At 38.8% G+C, this 17,772-nt stretch overlaps 2 protein-coding genes across 4 annotated transcripts in view; one reads left to right on the top strand and one right to left on the bottom strand.

Moving 5' to 3' along the window:
- LOC124161995 overlaps nt 1-17,772 on the bottom strand; it is a 317,004-nt gene that overhangs the window by 237,492 nt on the left and 61,740 nt on the right. The window lies entirely within an intron of this gene.
- The window catches only part of LOC124162990, a 171,588-nt gene that overhangs the window by 151,642 nt on the left and 2,174 nt on the right, over nt 1-17,772 (top strand). Inside the window, exon 2 of the mRNA XM_046539772.1 lies at nt 17,153-17,453. Within this exon, the coding sequence (XP_046395728.1) occupies nt 17,153-17,453 (301 nt within the window). The remainder of the gene's footprint in view (nt 1-17,152; nt 17,454-17,772) is intronic.

Raw genomic sequence — 17,772 nt, 5'->3', positions numbered from 1 at the left:
ACGAATCGCAATCGATACCTTTCATTTTAATTGATGAAGGAAACTAACCTATTGCGAAGAGATTTCGCTGGAGGATGGAGGAGATTGGTGCGACATTTTTTTATATCGGAAATGATTAACTTCACGGAGGAGATTGGCTTGCACCCACGTTCGCGCGGCTTTAAGGAGATAATGAAAATTTCAAAATAAATTTCTTATGATTGTACCTCATGGACTGACGGTTGCAAAACATTATGGCTTTCCGTACTACATTCTCTGGACTCATGCATTTTAAAATCTGCATTTGAATACACGCTCTTATGGAGACACTTATCTTAGCATAAGAAAAACGTTTATTAATGCTATCATACGCGCCTTTTTAGCAAAAATTATTTTACTGCTCGTCATACAGCACGAATCACGGTAAAAAAAACTTCATTTGAATAAGAGAAGGCTCGCCAACGGGCTTCTAATCCAGTTATAAGCAACTGAGATGATTAACTGAAGCAAAACTACGTACTTAACATGAAGAAAGCGCTATAGGGTCTGCTCAAACCGCTGGAAAAAAATGTTAACCTAAAAATGCAAGGATTCCGCATTTTATGCACCCTTATTTTTCATTATAGCCTTAATAGAGATCGGATTGCAGTTAAGAGGGACGGATGGAAAAACATTGTTTGACAGCACACAGGAAAAGTAATTGTTTTTTTAACGTACAGTTGCGAAGCTACCCCCTTAAATGGAAGTTGAGACGTCCACACTAATACTTCATGATTGCTGGCCCCAATCCCACAAGAATATTTTTTTCGCAAACGATAAGACTACTCGAATCCAATGCATTTAATAAGACGACAGTGCATTTTAGTGCCGCTTGTTCGGTGTGTAGTTCGAGGAAGCTCTGGGTATTTTACCACTAGTTTTTCGGCGTAATGAATGACCAGCCATTACTTCCTGACTGCTCGCTCAGAGAGGTAACCACTGCCAAATCTGCGCAAGTGCCAGTGTTCTACTATCTAAAATTAAGAAACCTGTAGCTTAATGTGTGATGAGTAAAAATACTGTCCCAGGCCAAATCTTGTCCAGCATAAATTAGATGCAAATCAGTCTTTAAATAGCAATTTCTAAACATCTAAATCGTACTCAAAGTGGGAGGTTAATTATTGGAAATACCGTCTTTAATGCGCTGCATTCCTCCTTCACATAATTTGATCTCACTAGGCAATCTTTACATGGCAAATATCCAGCTACTTCGACCGCATTAAAACTACTCCATGCCTTGGCTTTTCACTGCACAATATTACGACGGCTCTTCGCGAGTCTTACCATTGCGACGCCAAAGCATTAGTAGGCGATGACAAGGGCCGGCATATCAGCTCTAACTTTAGTGTGACAAAAACAAAATAGTTACCTTGTATTATCAAAAGAAACGACATGAGGTACCCACAAACATCTAAAATCTCTACGTCTGAAAGTCTTAATAATATGTTATACAAAATTATTCGCGGTGGTGCAAGTATAGCAATAGATTTTATTATAACATAAATCCATTCATAGTAATCACGACGAAATGAATAACAATCCAAAAAAAGGCTAAGAGGTATGAAACATAGCTTGGAATTTCTAAATAAACCTCAAATGAGAAAAATGACATTACTCAACCATTGTAATCGGATCAAGGGGATATGAAACTGAGTCATAAAACCAGCCTAATCTAATTAACAGGGAATGTCATAGAGGATATGGAACAAGTAAAGAGAGATGTGAAAGAGAAGAAATACGTAGGAGTGAAAAGATTAGCTGATAGGAGAACTGAGTGGAGAGCTGCGTCAAACCAATCCTAGGATTGTTGACCAGTGATGATGATGTCATAGAGGAATGCCTTCATTTTAAATTTTAACTCTCAGCAATGGTACGATGAAGAAAAAATAGGCTGACACGGAATTTCCAGATTAATAATAAATTCGTTTTTTCTAATAGGTTATGTCCTGATTAACTGAGTTTATTTTCCATCTCTTCACCTCTATGTTTAGTTTGACTCGGTGCCTCTAAATGTAGGTCTTGAAGAATTTTCAATGCAAGTATTTTCCAACAAGTTCTGTATATTTATGCACCTTCATCATGATTCTTTCAATGAACTGGATTTTCTCATAAAAACAAATCAAAATCATAGCAAAAGAAACCGATGAAGATGCATAAATATACCGAAACATTCGCAAAAAAATGCATTTAAAAGTCTTCAGTACGTAAAAACCAACACAATGAACTTACTATGTTATCATTAATTACAACCCTTGAAGAGTTATCGTAGACGAATCCAGTACCTGATTTGTCAGAAATAATTTTAAATGAAAGGAGGATCTCCTGGGAGGAATTTCGACACGAAATCTGAAGACACGCGATGATTAAGACAAAAGAAGATAAAAATAATAAAAACTGCCCTCACCGCACCGATTCCCTTCCGCGCAGGCAGACGATACGAACTTACACCAATCCGAGGGGGATACGGCGCTTTCGAAAAGGAATAAACTCAAGTTGGAGTGGTGAGTACGGGGCTCACCGTGCACAATTCCCTAAAGGTAGGGGGCCACTTCTAAAAAAAAATCGCTGGTGAATTCTTTCCTCAGCGAAAGCTGGTACGGTAAAACAGGAGAGGAAGATGGAAGGTAAAACTTAAATGTGTTATCAGTTGAGAAGGATCTTACCTCCTTCCTGGACACTTTACCAACCAAATGGGAAGCCAAAAGAAAAGGGAAAGTAAGGGAAGAGCTTTTTTTACACACCCTCGCCTTAATGCGAAGCCGCCGAGTCGAAAGTTTTAATTAGAAGAAAATTACGGTCCCGCGAAAAAATTTTTTTGCAGCACCAGCATGGAAAAATCCTCACAAGGAAGAATGGAATAAAAGGTTGAGAAGCAAAAATCCAGTCGATGTTAATTTGACATTCGTCCTTCGTTCTTAGATTTAAAAAAAGTTTCATTTGCGATAACCGCCGGCCGACCGAGTGCCTCTTCGGCTTTTCGGCGGACAGAACTCGGCGTCAATATTTAATTCTATCGGAAAAAGCAACCGAATCTTGAATTTCGGAATCTTGAGGCATGAATTTTCCTTACAGATTGAAGTAGAAATTAAATTAAATACTCCACTGTCCCATTATCGACTCGACTGTATCTTGATGGAATTTGCAACAGTAAATTCAGTATATTTAAATGAAGAAGTGTTAAATTACTTAATAAGTATTTTCCTGTTTGAGGCAGGTTTACAAGGAGCTTTTTGCAAACCACCCCGGCTCCCGAATCGCCTCCCTCCTCCTATCCGCCCCCCCACCACCTCCACGAAATACGAAAAACAGAAAAAAAATACAGATCACTAGCCTGAATTAGTTTGATGAACCATGCGGGAGGACATGACAGTGGCATGAAGTAATACTCCATCATTTTCATCACTATTGGTAGTTATTTCAGGTTAAAATATATTTCAGCGGAGAAGTATACGTGAATATGCACTCGGTGCGTCCAACTTTGTAGACGACAGTTTCGCCAACATTACAGCTGACTTCTTGATAGATTGAATAGAGATGGTTTCGAACGTCTTTTAAACACATACGTCAGCCAGGCGTCTTCTCATAGGTCCACATAGGAGACCGGAGACTTCTCATTAATCCGTCTTCCCCTGCATTTTCCTGCCCAATGCGGAGTATAACGAGTTAACTGCAGCTGTGGCAGTGCATACATCGGGCAAACATGGAGTACCTTAAAGGTACGGTTTGAATAATAACAAAGAGCCAAAAGAAATCATCAACTGCGCCTCTCAGCCACGGCTGAACACATGGTTGCCGTGCGATGAATGGTTCTCACATTTTACACTAGTAGACTTCGACTCTGAGTTGATCTTTCATTTTATGTATGATTTATACCTGTAGGTTTAGTGCAATAAATATTACAAAGCGTTAAAAACCCGATTTTCAATTTTGAAACACCCGGTACCACGCCGTGTGGAGTTCTGCATTATAAGAATTCTATCCGCAGATTTTCCGGCGAAAACACTAGTCCCTCAATTTCTGCCCATCGATGATAGCACATCCCTATCTCTCTCCGCATTATAACTTAGTTTTCTCTCCCTTCCTCCCTCGCTCCGTTGGTCGGCATGTCGATTGTGCGTGCACAGGCATGCGTGACGTTAGAAAACGGATGCGAAGCGTGTGTAGTGCACGCCTCTCTATTAGTAGATGATCTCTGTTTCTCAAGGGGCTCCCCACGTCGGGGGCAATCGCGAGCGATTTGCTCGTAGCGTTTCGATGCCCCGTCGGTTTCCGCCTGAAGAGCAGCCGTAAAACAAGAGCGGTGATAGGCAAACCAAAGTCAAAGCCAAAATTGAAACGACACGAATTCGTAACAGCATCGATACTATTACATAAACTAAAAGCAGTAGGCACACCCTTTAAGTCATAGTCTCCATTAAAATGGGCATGACTGTTCGGGGATTTAACCACCCAATGTGCAAACTTGTCCATAATTATGAACACAGATTATAAAATAAACTTCGAAAAAAAGTCCAATTTTTCAAAAAAGTGTTATTGACACCATAATAAAGGTTAAATAGCAAGAAGAATAATTTTCTTCAACGTAGAGAAAAATATACACGACTAAAGAGGTTAAAGCCTTCAGAGGTCGCATTACTTCCTCTTGAGCAGTATTTTTTCATTAATAAAAACTAGTTTTGAACCAACGCTATCACCTTAAAATGTTCATGATATACATCGAGTATATACCCTTTTCAAAAGTTCCCTGTACATCTTATTTGAAAATTTCACCTCGGGATCTTCTGCTGTCAGACGATAAAAATAGCATTTTTTCGATGTAGCTATAAATAGTAATAGTAATATTTATTAAATACAGACAAAAGTTTACTCTGAATATTTCAAGGTGACAGCGCTAAATTTTGTACGAGTATTTCATGGCAAAAAAATGAAGCGTCTCATAGTCATGATGATTCAAAGGATAGCTAAGGCTTGATGATGGTACTGCGTAGCGAAAATTGTGACTGATGATTACCTGGTAAAAGATTGGAGCCTCATCTACAAACATCTACAAATTACCCTGCGAGCCACCTCTAGGGTGTTTGGCAGGGGGTGATCAATCACCAGCATGCAGCATGCATTTGGACTCCCACATGCACACCACACCGTCCAAGAAACGTCCCGTATAATAACAAACTATACTACTATATGCTGTTAGAAATAGAATATAGAATAGAAATTCAGAAACATGCAGTAAGTTTTACATAGGTTAGTAGGCTACACTACAAGTCATGCAATCTATTTACGCGTTCTATTGCTGCCGTTATAATCTCTTATTGATCGTGGAAAAAATGACATTCGGAATCTGTCTGTTCTGCAATCTATCTCTCTTATTTTATTTATATGATCTGATCTTCCGTAGTACGTTGGCGTCCGCAAGATATGGTTAACTTCGTCAGAAAAGACACTGCTCTTGAATTTATCTAAAAGGTTTAGTCTATTTTTCAATCTACGGTCCGACAGAGATTCCCATCCGAGTTTATCTAAGAGGTCAGTTACACTAACAAGACTATCGTAACGACCTTTCACATATCTGGCAGCTCTTCTTTGCACGCGTTCTAACTCTGTTATTAAGCCTTTTTCATGAGGGTTCCAAACACTGGCAGCGTATTCCAAATGTGGTCTAACGAGGGAAAAGTAGCTAATTTCTCTCACTTTGTCGTCGCACTTTCCTAATATTCTTTTAACAAAACCCATTTTACGATTAGCTTGACCGGTTATTTCTCGAATATGTTTATTCCACGATAGATCATTATTGAGTCTAACCCCTAGATATTTCACAGATTCAACTGCCTTTAACTGCGTGCCCCGAATGACATAGTTACGCTGTAGGGAGTTATTCTTCTTCCTAAAACAGCCTCCACCAAAACAGCCCTCAAAAACACGCTCAAAGTTTCACGAATGTTCTGCAATCAAGTCCCCTTAAATGGTTTATAAAAAACATGACAGAGATTGCCAGATACTAGGAATGCGTGATGAGATTCAAAAAAATGTCATTTTCTTACTTCTACAACATAGTACATTAACCTTGCAGCTGACAATTTCCATCAAATCATCTTGTTTTGTTCCTTTGCTGCGAAGCAGAGACGCATTGACGCAAGGAATCAGTCAATAGAATCGTGAGATTTAATGCGCATGAGTAATTGATAGAGCAACTGCATCGTCTTTATGGTGGAATAGCATCATCGATCCTTCCCAAAATATTTTCTCAAAATTTCTCCCGATAAGTTCAGCCTAAAAAATTATATTAAACATCCTTGCGGTGGAATAGCGCATTATAATTCACAAATATTTTCACCTTCTCACTAAGGGTTATTCCATATGTTATTCCACGTTCCTCTCTGGTCAGATGACCAACCATACGCCCGATATACTGCTAATGGCAGTATTTCCAAACCAATATTTTTATGATATCGAAATATTAAAAATTTAATGGGTCTTCAACTGCTCGGAAATTATCAACCTAATCCAATCGAGCAGTAGTCGAATGAGCGAGAGGAGAATAATTAATATGCCCAATTCCTAAAAAATCAATCTTCATCACCGATGACATTTAAAAGAAAAAAGTCAAAAATAAATCATCGATAATTATTCAAATAGCAGAGTCAATGCATTCCCAAAAAGCAATTAGGACTGGCTCCCTTCAATTTCCAGAAAGAATCCTCATATTTCGAAATTTCCATTTCCCGACAGTGAATTAATAATTACGGATGAATTTTTTTTACTACCCATCCTAATGGTTTCGTGACACCATTTTTTTCTGCTCTCATTTAAAATAGTTAGTACTAACTAATTTCGAACGTATTTCGTTGACGAAAATAATGGTGTGTAATCAAGGTCTAACTCTAATATTATAACCCGATAAGAAAGTAAGACTAATAAGCTGTAGCTGTACGCTAAATATAAAACTAATGCATGCTGAGGACTACATGATGTTAACTGTACACTAATAAGCGTGATGGGAATAATATTTTAATATCGCTAACAAAAGCCATTATTTACAGTCACCCGTCACAATGGAAAATCATCGCGAAATTTTCGCACGAAACAACTTCATCAACCTTTCTATCATAAGCATCTGCAGACATATGCTTCAGAGTTAGGCGGATTTGCTGAGCTTCTTGAAGCGTTAGCTCAAGTTTCTAACACCACTCAGCCACGCAATTCTAAGATTTGACAGCTGTAAGCCCCTATTTCACCCCCTCATCAGATAGTTCCTCCATTCCCTCATACCAGCTTAACTTCATCTCCCATAGATCTGGTCCCACTCAGCATTTAATTATGTTCTCCCTTTTAGCTCAGGAAATTTATCATTTCTTTAATCCAAAAGTAATCACAACAGAACCAAATTTATGTGGTTTTTGAAATTGAGATCAGAATTGAGCCACCATCAAATAAAAAAAATGTGTGCCAAAAAAAATAATGCAGTAAATATTACATGCGTATTGCTAAGGAAATAACATCAAAGTAAATATTCAATAATATCTTGAGAGAAAAGCCAGTCTTTGTCATATCTCAATATTTTATTTGAGAATTTAATTTATTTCATTTCAGCGAGCAGTAAATGAAATATCTTTGGCCCCATGTAGAGAAAGCAACGTTTATATAAAGTTATAAACTAAATTTAACGATTTTCAACCTCATCATTACCGCGGGGAGTCCTGATACTCCTAGTCACATGGAATGGCATTTTTGAATGCGGGTAGTGAGCTATAAAATATTTTGGATGATACGCGGTAGAAGTTACTAACTTCATTTAAATGAAAATCCGCTTTCTCTCTCCTGAATTTATTGAGCACGCCAAGTTTCGTTGTTACAACAACATTATCAAATAAATTCAGCGAAAAGATTCGAACTGTTAATGTAACTAAGATATTGAAGTGTAACGTTGAAAGCTACGAATGATGAGGGAAAGATTTGAGGAGCAAAATAATTAGAGAAAGATTTGAGAGGAAACTTAGGAAGGCGGGGAATCGGGGTTGTATAAGACGGTCCTCAGGAGTTAAATCGATACAGCGAACGAGAGAAGCCGCTGGAATGGAAAAATATTCACCAACCGCGGGGAACGCACCCGGGCTAAAATCTTAGAAATAATTTGTGGCCTGAAGTCTCTGCCCTTTCTCATCAATACCATCAACAGTTCGAATCCAGTAAGAAAAAAAGCATTTTACAACGTAAGAATCATTCAAAACTCATATTGTTCTTAAAAGACGACCACGGATACACGTGAAAAATAAGTCAAACAGAGATGATAATGCAATAAACCGCATTTATGTAATGTTTATTTAATTTAATGCATGAAAGGTGTCGCGTGGTACGTGACAACTTGACAAGGTCTGCCACGGGCGCAATAAATTTCAAAAAGAATTTCATATGTATCAGTAAACGTGACATTCAACACCGGGGATATCCGAAGCTATTTTTGAAATAATGGGCCACAATAAATTCCTAAGGGTGAATGTTTGGAAATAATCAGAAAAACGCCTAATTTTTCACTCTCTTCTTTTTGACGCACTACACGAATACGATAACAATCACGTGGTGGCAAACTGGCGGTATATGGACGCAAAGTATTTGCATATAATCGGAATATCCTGTACACATTCACAATATGAAATACACATTTTATAAATTACTGCATCAACAACTCTGGCATCTAATTTGACTAAACGACACGCCAGCATGCATCCTTCAATAATTCGGCTCGGTTCATACGAAAATGGCCACTAATAGCTTAAAGATTTAATAATTGAAAATCAGTCGGTTAGATAAAAAATAGAAGAAAATTGTGTGATTACTCAACTGCGATTTTTCATCATTACGTTTTTTACCGAAAGGCCTCTCGCAGTCAATTGTTTATCCCACCCCATTTCCCGAGCAAAAAAAGTCGGCAATGGCCTCTCATTTCGTGATTTACACATAGCTAATAGAGTCCTGAATAGATATTACCAATAAATAACTACTTCCTTGCCTCCCTAGCAGGTACTTAAACTAAAACAACGTATAGCCTTTATCATCACCATTAATAGATAATTTTGATGACTTCTCAATAAGCCTGAAAGTAGAGGTAGAGTTTTATTTAATCTGTGGTGCATGGGACTGATGGCCGATTCTACACAGCTCCAGAGATTCATCGGGCAATGTCAACAAAGTTACATTATCAAAATACAAGGTAATTCCTTAAAAGGTCAGATAAGAACTAAAAGAGAATAATTAGAAAGAATTTTATAAAATAAAAATATCGAAAAATTAACGTAGAAATTTAAAAATGTAGGCTAAAATAGAAAAAAAATCAAAACACAGAAATCAGCCTGACAATCAGTAATTACAAACATAGGCAAAAACACGAAAAACACTGAAAAGAAATATAGTAATTAAGAAACAACAAAAAATAGAAAATAGCTTTAATACCTATTTCCTTGCTTAAACATTTTCCTTGTATGCCCTACTAAGGAAAATTTTCATGTCACTAGTGCAGATCTTTGAAAGTCTCAATCGAGAAAAGAAGCTTTTATGCTTTTATATTATTTTCAGAATCTCGTTCAATCTTCATTCAAAAATCTTTTCCTTCCAGCATAAAACTAATTTGAGAAAATGTAATTGACTACTGTAAAGGATAGGTACATCAGATGTAGATAGAGTTGGCGTTCAATTCAATAAGGTTTCATTTACCGACAATAAGAGATGAATGTCTTCTCCGGCTCGTATTGAAATTGCGGAGGCAATACCACCGAAGCATTAATATCTAAAGATAAATCGCTTTAAATTTGCTGAAGGTCTTTCATTTTTTCAGTGTTCTGATGGCTTTTCGTAAGAGGGTTAGACCTTTTGCCTGAGACTGGAAGTCACTGAAGGGGACAGGGTTTAGTATTTCGTAATATGATTTCCGAAGTCTCAACGCCCACATTTCATGGCATTATATGATATTATAGAATGCCCTACATTACGAAAAGCAGCGCTCCATTAGCGAGCTACTCTCGATAATGCAATTCTCTTCTCCTTAGAGTAGCTGCCCTCTCCCTTCGTAGGGCAATAATTTGGATCCTAGCAAGTAACGAAACTCGTCTCTCGGGAACTAATTTTTATTAACGTCGACTACAAAGTGACTAAGTGTGGACGTATTTTTGGTTTTATGAACACTTTCGGCAAATTCGTCTTCCATGAGTGATATTTTTCCACAATTATTAAAGATATTTCAATTTTAGCTTTTGATGAAAGAATTGTTGAAGTATTCTGTCCATTAAGTTTAGTTTACATGGAGCGTTTTGCAGATTACTCCATCCTATCTTCCCTCCCAACTTGGACTTCTCTCTTCAATTCACAATCAGGCATTCTACCATTTTTGCCATTCTATTCCTTCTCCTCCCTCGTATTATTATCTCTTGCACGGTTTTTAACATCCCCTTCCCCGCTAAGTACTCGCTATATGTACTGTCTCCTCCGTATCTCATCTAGAAGCTGCCTCTCCTCACCCACCATGTCCAACTTCGTCGTTCTTCCTCCTTCCGTCCACTTCATTTTCTCCATTCTTCGCCGCATTCACATCTCAAACGCCAACAGTATTAATAAGAAAATGGAAGGCTAAAACTTATAATTTCTTGTTAAATAAAAGTTTTGGGCCATGTCGCCGCGTCAATTTTTGGGTGGCCCCAACGTTTCCCCACCGATGCTGGTCCCTTTCTCAACAGATTCCCTTGAGAAAGCGACCAACATCGGTCGGGAAACGTTGGGGCCACCCAAAAATTGACGCGGCGACATAGCCCAAAAGTTTTTATTTGACATGACGAGTACCAGCGAAAGTTTTCACGAAAATATTTCATTTCATCTTTCACTTCCCGAAAAATATCGTTTTTACACTCGATTTTATTCGTACTTAGCACGCTTTCAGCCCCTATTCCCACAGGACCCTAACAATCACTTGGCTAAATTTTGACGACGATTTCGCATTTCTTTCTTCGCCATGATTTCTCATTTAGTGTAACAGTGGTGGAACGAGGTTAGTAGGAGATATAATTTCCGATCCAGAGGTATTTAATACCTATTATTCGCCTTCGCTCGCTAGGGGGAAAGAGGGTTCTGCTCTCCTAGCCCCACCGGCAAAGATCTACGGCCTCGGTGGATCTAATTATGGTTATATAAACATTTCCGCCAAATTCATCATCCCTGAGTAAGTAAAGCTATTTTACCACAATTAATAAAAGATCTTTGATTTATAGTTAAAATGAGAAAGTCATTGAATTACTCTCTGCCAGTCCTTACATTTTTTGTTGAACCCTATGACGCAGCTCCGTAACTCCCTCCATTTTCGAGATAATTTACGAAATTTTTCGCAAAATTAAAAGAGCTCCGATCGCTCTGAAAATTGGTTCTCCGACGTATCGCGTGGTATCCAGGGATGCCGACTTACAAAAAATATTGGGGGGACCCAAACCGGGGATCTTGCCCCGGGAAATTTAATAAGTAGTACGTTTAAAGTTTTTTAAGCATTTTAGAAGAATCATATGATGTCACTTAAGTCCCTGATAACTCGAATCTCGATATCTGAACACTCCGGGGAAAATCGACAAGCCTAACACATTTTTTCCTCACGCCCATAACGAATTTTTGAGGGGGCTCGGGCCTCCTCAGGCCCCATGGAGTCGGCGACACTGGTGGTATATAACATGATAAAATAACACAAATGGTAATTTCCATACTTTTATTTCAAAACTCAACAACGGACCATGGTTTCAACTCATTGTGTCATTTTCAAGGAGTGAGTTTTTTTGCATTGAGTTAATTTTCAATGTGCAGAAACCATGGTCGGTCGTTGAGTTTTGAATTAAAAGAGTCGAAATTATCATTGGCGTTCTTTTATCATGGATATATCGAACTTCCACAAAATCAAGCCGGAAACGATTTTATACGTACCACGTGGTCTTGGTTCGAAAAATGAAATTTTCGAAAAATCGATTCTTTTGACCACCAAAAAGTAATGACATAGAAGCAGTTTTCAACACTGCAATTGATAGAAAATTTAGTGTTTCTACTGTTTTTCCTAGAATTTCAGACGATTTTAGAGGGGGTCAATCCTAAGAATTTTTGCCGTCTCGTCTAGTTCACCACAAAAATTTGAAAGAACCAGCCAACGGTCGGGAGTGGGTTTCACACTTTATAGATTAGTAGATAATTTCTTCGTGGGTCTACCGATGGGTCGTGTCTCGCGCTGCCGACGTTGAATAGGGTGGTTTCCTATTATTTTTTTATTGCCTATATCGGAAGATTATTACTCCTGGAGTACGTATTTCACGCTTTTAGATTTTTAAATGACGATATCTATTTTTCACGATTAAATGAAAAGTGAAAATTTTCAAGCGCGCGAAAACGCGACGGGTAAGGAAATCTCTCCGTGTGACGTATTTCTGGTTCCCCCTCCCGCCTTGTGAGGTGACCTTGATCGAGGCTCTGAGCGCTGATAGGACGCAGGATGCTAGCGGGTAGCTGAGTACCTTGCTGGATGGTAGCGCTTGGCTTAAAAAAGGTTAATTAATACCTTATCAAACGAAGAAAACTTTCCGACCTTCGCCAGTTTTATTGTGTGATTATTATGAGATGTTTCCCTGAGCTCTGTGCCTCATGCATGCATTGGTAACCTCAGACGATGTATAACTCCTATCCTCTCGTGTAGAAACTAGGTCCCTGTGACGTCACGTGGAGTGGCATCGCATGGGCGCCAATCTGGCCCTTTTCAAATGATGATAAAAATGGACCATTGCCATTCTTCTAAACCGGTATTTGTAAAACGAAATAATTTGTATATTATGAAATCAGTAATGGTGGGTAACAAATCGCAATTAATGCCTTTCGGTTTCTTTGATGAAGGAAACTACCCTATTGGCTAACACCATTGACGTTCTCAGAGCGGAAAGGGTGATTTCACCACAGCCCATCATTAATTCATGTCCTTTTTTGTTTCTAGGTATTCCTAAGCCTATCTGTTCGGAAAAAAAGATCCCTTGGATTTCTGTTGGACCAGGAAATAGAGAGCCGTTCTATGATGATGTTCTCGTTATCATTCTGTTATGTATCCGTCCTAAATTGCTCCAGTTTCTCCATCACCTAACCTTCGAAACTCCAGAGTTTCCCTAGGTGAAAAAGTTGTATAACACCCTCTGGTCTCTGGTTGCAGTTTTTGACGAATCGCATCGTTTTCCCAAGCATTTTCTGCAGTGTCTTTGTAGTTCACGGATTAATTCTTTCTATGAACCCTAGCAATAATTTATCATTGAATTATAAAAAATTATTCCTTTGCCACAATATTGAAGTACATTTTGTGCAAGTTTAATTTTTTAACTACCCCTATGCATGCAGATTACGAAGGACATTCAGTTCGAATTTGTGTAAAATCTGCTGAATATAGTATAGTGGTTCGAGCCTATAACGATGCGAAAAATAAAATTTACTCCGAAAATTTTCGTCTTTCAGAGGACTTGTGGTTGACTGTCGAGTTTCACCGCCGGTATTTCCGCGGTCGCCTCTAAAAATAGCCAAAATTGATCTTTTGATCGTCAAATACACGGTAGATAGGCAAAAAGGGCTATGGGGTAAGGACGGTAACTGAAGGGTGATCTATATTCAGGAAGGGCGAAGATCTAATCAGCAATTTTCAACACTCTCTGGGGATGAATAGAGAAGAATAAGGAGGCAGAAGTTCTCGACATAAACGCTGGGGAGAGGAACTTCTGGTAAAGAAAGTTACGAGCCAAAACAAAGCAAGTGTTTAAAGAGCGAGCTCCCTGCTAATGGGAACGATGCGGTTAAGCGGGAAAAGCGGTCACAAAAATGGTTTTTTTGAATGGAAAGAAGAGATTTATAACGCTTTTCGTGATGTAGAATAGAAGCGAAGTTTCATCTACGAGGTGTATTCAAGTTCTGAGGCCTCCGATTTTTTTTCTACCGACTGGAAACGAATAGGACCGCGTATAGGTATTGTGTAAAATTAGCGCACACTCTTTGTCAATGCGTGACAGAGATGGATGAAATATGGGCCGGATAGAATACTTTCGACAGCATCTAGAATGAGAATTTTTTAAGATACTTGGAAAAACGACGTTTTCCTTAAACGAACAGCGAGAAATCATTCGTTTTCTGCATTTTCGTCTCGTGACGCAAGTTGAAATTCATGGACAGTTGAAGGAAACATGTGGTGATGGAGTTATGGATGAGGCGACAGTGCGTTCGTGGGCACGACAGTTTAATGAAGGCAGAACATGGTGTAACAACGAACTTAAACAATATAGGCGATTTACCAGAGGTCAAAACGGACTCCGAAAGAAGCCTTGGCCGCGGCCATGGAATCATGGCGTCTCGGCATCGTGAAAGATGTGTACGTCCGCAAGGAGATTACGTCGAGAAGTAACACGTTTTTTAGGTTTCAGGTGAGTAGCTAGCTAGAAAAAAAATTGGATCCCTTAGAACATGAATGAATCTCGTGAACATAACCGGTATCAAAATTAATCCTAAGCAATATTATAATGTTATATACACCAAAAGTAAATTCGCCGGAAAAAAATGCAGGAAAAACTGCTGTCTCTAACACAACGGCGACGCGGTGAAACCCGGAAAATATAGCCTTCATTATCATCGCACCGTGGAAGACTTAGCATCAGTAGCATTTTTTTTGTTTTTGGAAAATCATCATTTGCGTGAATTGATTAAAAAAATCACGTTCAACCAAAACGAAGTTCATGCGGCTCCAGAGTGGAGAACTATTTTGCCGAAGTCACGAATTGCACGAATTAATACCGAGGAAGACTTAGCATCAGTAGCATTTTTTTTTTGTTTTTGGAAAATCATCATTTGCGTGAACTGATTAAAAAAATCACGTTCAACCTAAACGAAGTTCAAGCGGCTCCAGAGTAGAGAACTATTTTGCCGAAGTCACGAATTGCACGAATTAATACGCGTTGCTACTTCTGCAGGAATGCAGCGCGTGAGTGAGCAAGCCAGAATATTTCGCCTTCCCGGCAAGAGACGGCCTTCGCGGTCTAGCGCCCAGGTAATGCTGTTGTCGCCTGCACCTCTGAACTCTTCGGTGGAACATTCCCACAAACGCCATTGTTTCACTCCCTAGGACATGAGCTGCACCTGCGAAAGGAACTGATCGGGTCAACAACCATTGCTCTCGGTCCAGTGCTGAATTACTCAAAGGGTACTGGAGACCCTACTCGGTGGATGAATGATTTCCCGTCATTGAATTGATGCTTTGGAGTAAGGCACTTCAAATGCCATTTCAGAACATGCATTTACCTCACCGTCAGTTGCTTAAAACTTAACACTTACAACCTTTATCACGCTGATTGACGAGTATCTTAATAAAAATCCACGTGATGATATACCACAAAAAGAGTAACGATTTGTGGCCTAAACCACCACGCACTCCGATAATGATAAAGCTTTCATTTCGTTATAAAAATAGATTCGATTGCCAAATGCTATATAGAACACCCGAGAAATATTTATGAACTGCTAATTTTCAATCATGATGCTCAATGCTCAATGAATGCTTTCTGCTCAATGATGATTTCTGAGCTAATTACCCGCTTTGGAGTTCCTAACGCGTTAAAAAGTGTAACGCGTAGGCGACAAAGTGCTGGACATGGTGGTTGAGAAGAGTATCCCTTGAGAATGTCACTAAATAACGAAACATGGGAAAGGTTTCACATCTTTCCTGAAAAATACCTTGCAGAACTTCCTTCCTTACAAAATTAACTTAATGTGATTGATCATCTTCAGGCAATTTTAAATTAATTTTTAACCCTCTAAGTACCCTGTTTTTTCAAAAAATTTCCACCCCGGTTTTGGACCCCCACGGACGAAATTCGTGGCTACCCCAATGCCAACCCCCCTCCCCCTTGTCCACTAGAAGCAAAAGTAAATATAGTTCAAAACGAAAGTTGTGAACAAATTTTCTTTAAATACAAGACAAGTGATAGCAGTATGAAATATGTAATTAAAATAATTTTCTTCAGGCAAATAATTTAAAAAAACTAATAAATCACTGTTACAATTTTTCTTGAAATTTTTGTTTCCGTAACCTTTTCTGCGCTACAACATGAACGACCACGGCTTGCCCCCTCTAGTTTTGATCCTGGGTACGCCCTTCCGCACATCCCTATATTTCCCCATTGTAAATTCTTTAATTTGTGTATTGTGAGCTCTATTGTATAGTATAAACCCAATATGCTTTAAATGGACAATTTCCAAGAACAATAAACAATATTATTATAAATATCATTATTATAGGGCGTTTGGCACGGGAATGACCAATCACCATCCTGCAGTATTAGCGAGGATCCCCAAATATACACCACACGATCAAAAAATGTTACGCAAAATAGCAATAAACACGTGTACTGTCATTCAAAGGCAAAAGCATGCCAACGGTTAGTAATTCCTAGAGTAAATCCATGCAAGATTAGAACAATGGAAAAATAAGAACATGCAATGAATCGTCGTCTAGCAAGTGGCGCATTTTAATTTTATTTACGGAGACACCATTCATATTTTTAATAGCATATGAGGAAAGAATAAACCTTTAAATCTCTTCGTTTTGCATACTATTTACTTATTTTTCTCGTGATCACGTCTTCGATAGTACGACGGTAAGCGAAGGTTTCACGCCGTCTAAGAAAATATCTTCACCGAATTTACTGAGTAAATTTAGGCTATACTTTGATCTACGCTCCTATAAAGATTCCCATCCTAAATAAATATAAAACAGAGAAATTTTTGCTAAGCCTTCATTCTAGATTACCGAGTGCATTTGAGAATGACGCCTTAGCGTCGAAACGCGTCTAACCAAATAAAAAATATTATGTGAAAATTTACAAATGTTGTTCATCATCATTGAGCAAAAATGTTCACTAAGTTAAAGCCGAATCTATCGATTTAATTCCCATCCTAATTCGTATAACACATTGGGAACGCTGCAAATTTTATCGTGACAACTAAATTTCACGCTAAGTACTCCCTAAAGATTTCTTTTGCACGTTTTCTCCTACAAACTGGCATTAATTTTCATTTCGAATTATAATAATACTGAATTTCTTTCAACCAGGTCACACTAGCCTCCGTCACCACGGAACGGACGAACCAACTCCCTGGGCACCCGACCAAGTCACCGCACCACCATCACCACCACCTCGGCCACGGGAGGCACGGCCCGGAGCCGCACCCTGGGGCGGGACACGCCGCCGCACCCACGCACAACCGCCACAGATTGCGGCACTCCGGGGGCAACGACGTGCCGTGCTCCAAGTGCCCCCCGGGATGGGGAGTGATCGCGAGGTGCCACCCTAGGGGACGAGGGGACAACGCGGACGCGCAGTGGGATACGGCTTGCGCACCCTGCCCCAAAGGTAAGACTGAACCGATTTCGACGAACATGGCCTCCTTTTCGGAGCATCAAGTAATAATTATTTTATTACATTTTATAATATTTCTTGGAGTTTAGGTCAATGTAAAACAAGTTATAGCCAACGATTCGATTTATTTTAAATCATCCTTAGGGCTATGAAAGAAAAAACATGAACAATATAAAATACAAAATATATAAGTGTATACTTTAAATTCTATTACTGTATAAAAAACGCGATCTTAACATTTTTATGTAAAAATATTGTATATCGTTGTCATCTTTGTATTTTATATTGTTCATGTTTTTTCTTTCATAGCCCT

The sequence above is a fragment of the Ischnura elegans genome, chromosome 7 (assembly GCF_921293095.1).
Source record: "Ischnura elegans chromosome 7, ioIscEleg1.1, whole genome shotgun sequence".
Taxonomy (NCBI): domain Eukaryota; kingdom Metazoa; phylum Arthropoda; class Insecta; order Odonata; family Coenagrionidae; genus Ischnura; species Ischnura elegans.
Note: the sequence above shows the minus strand (reverse complement) of the source record. Positions and strands in the feature narration are given on the sequence as shown.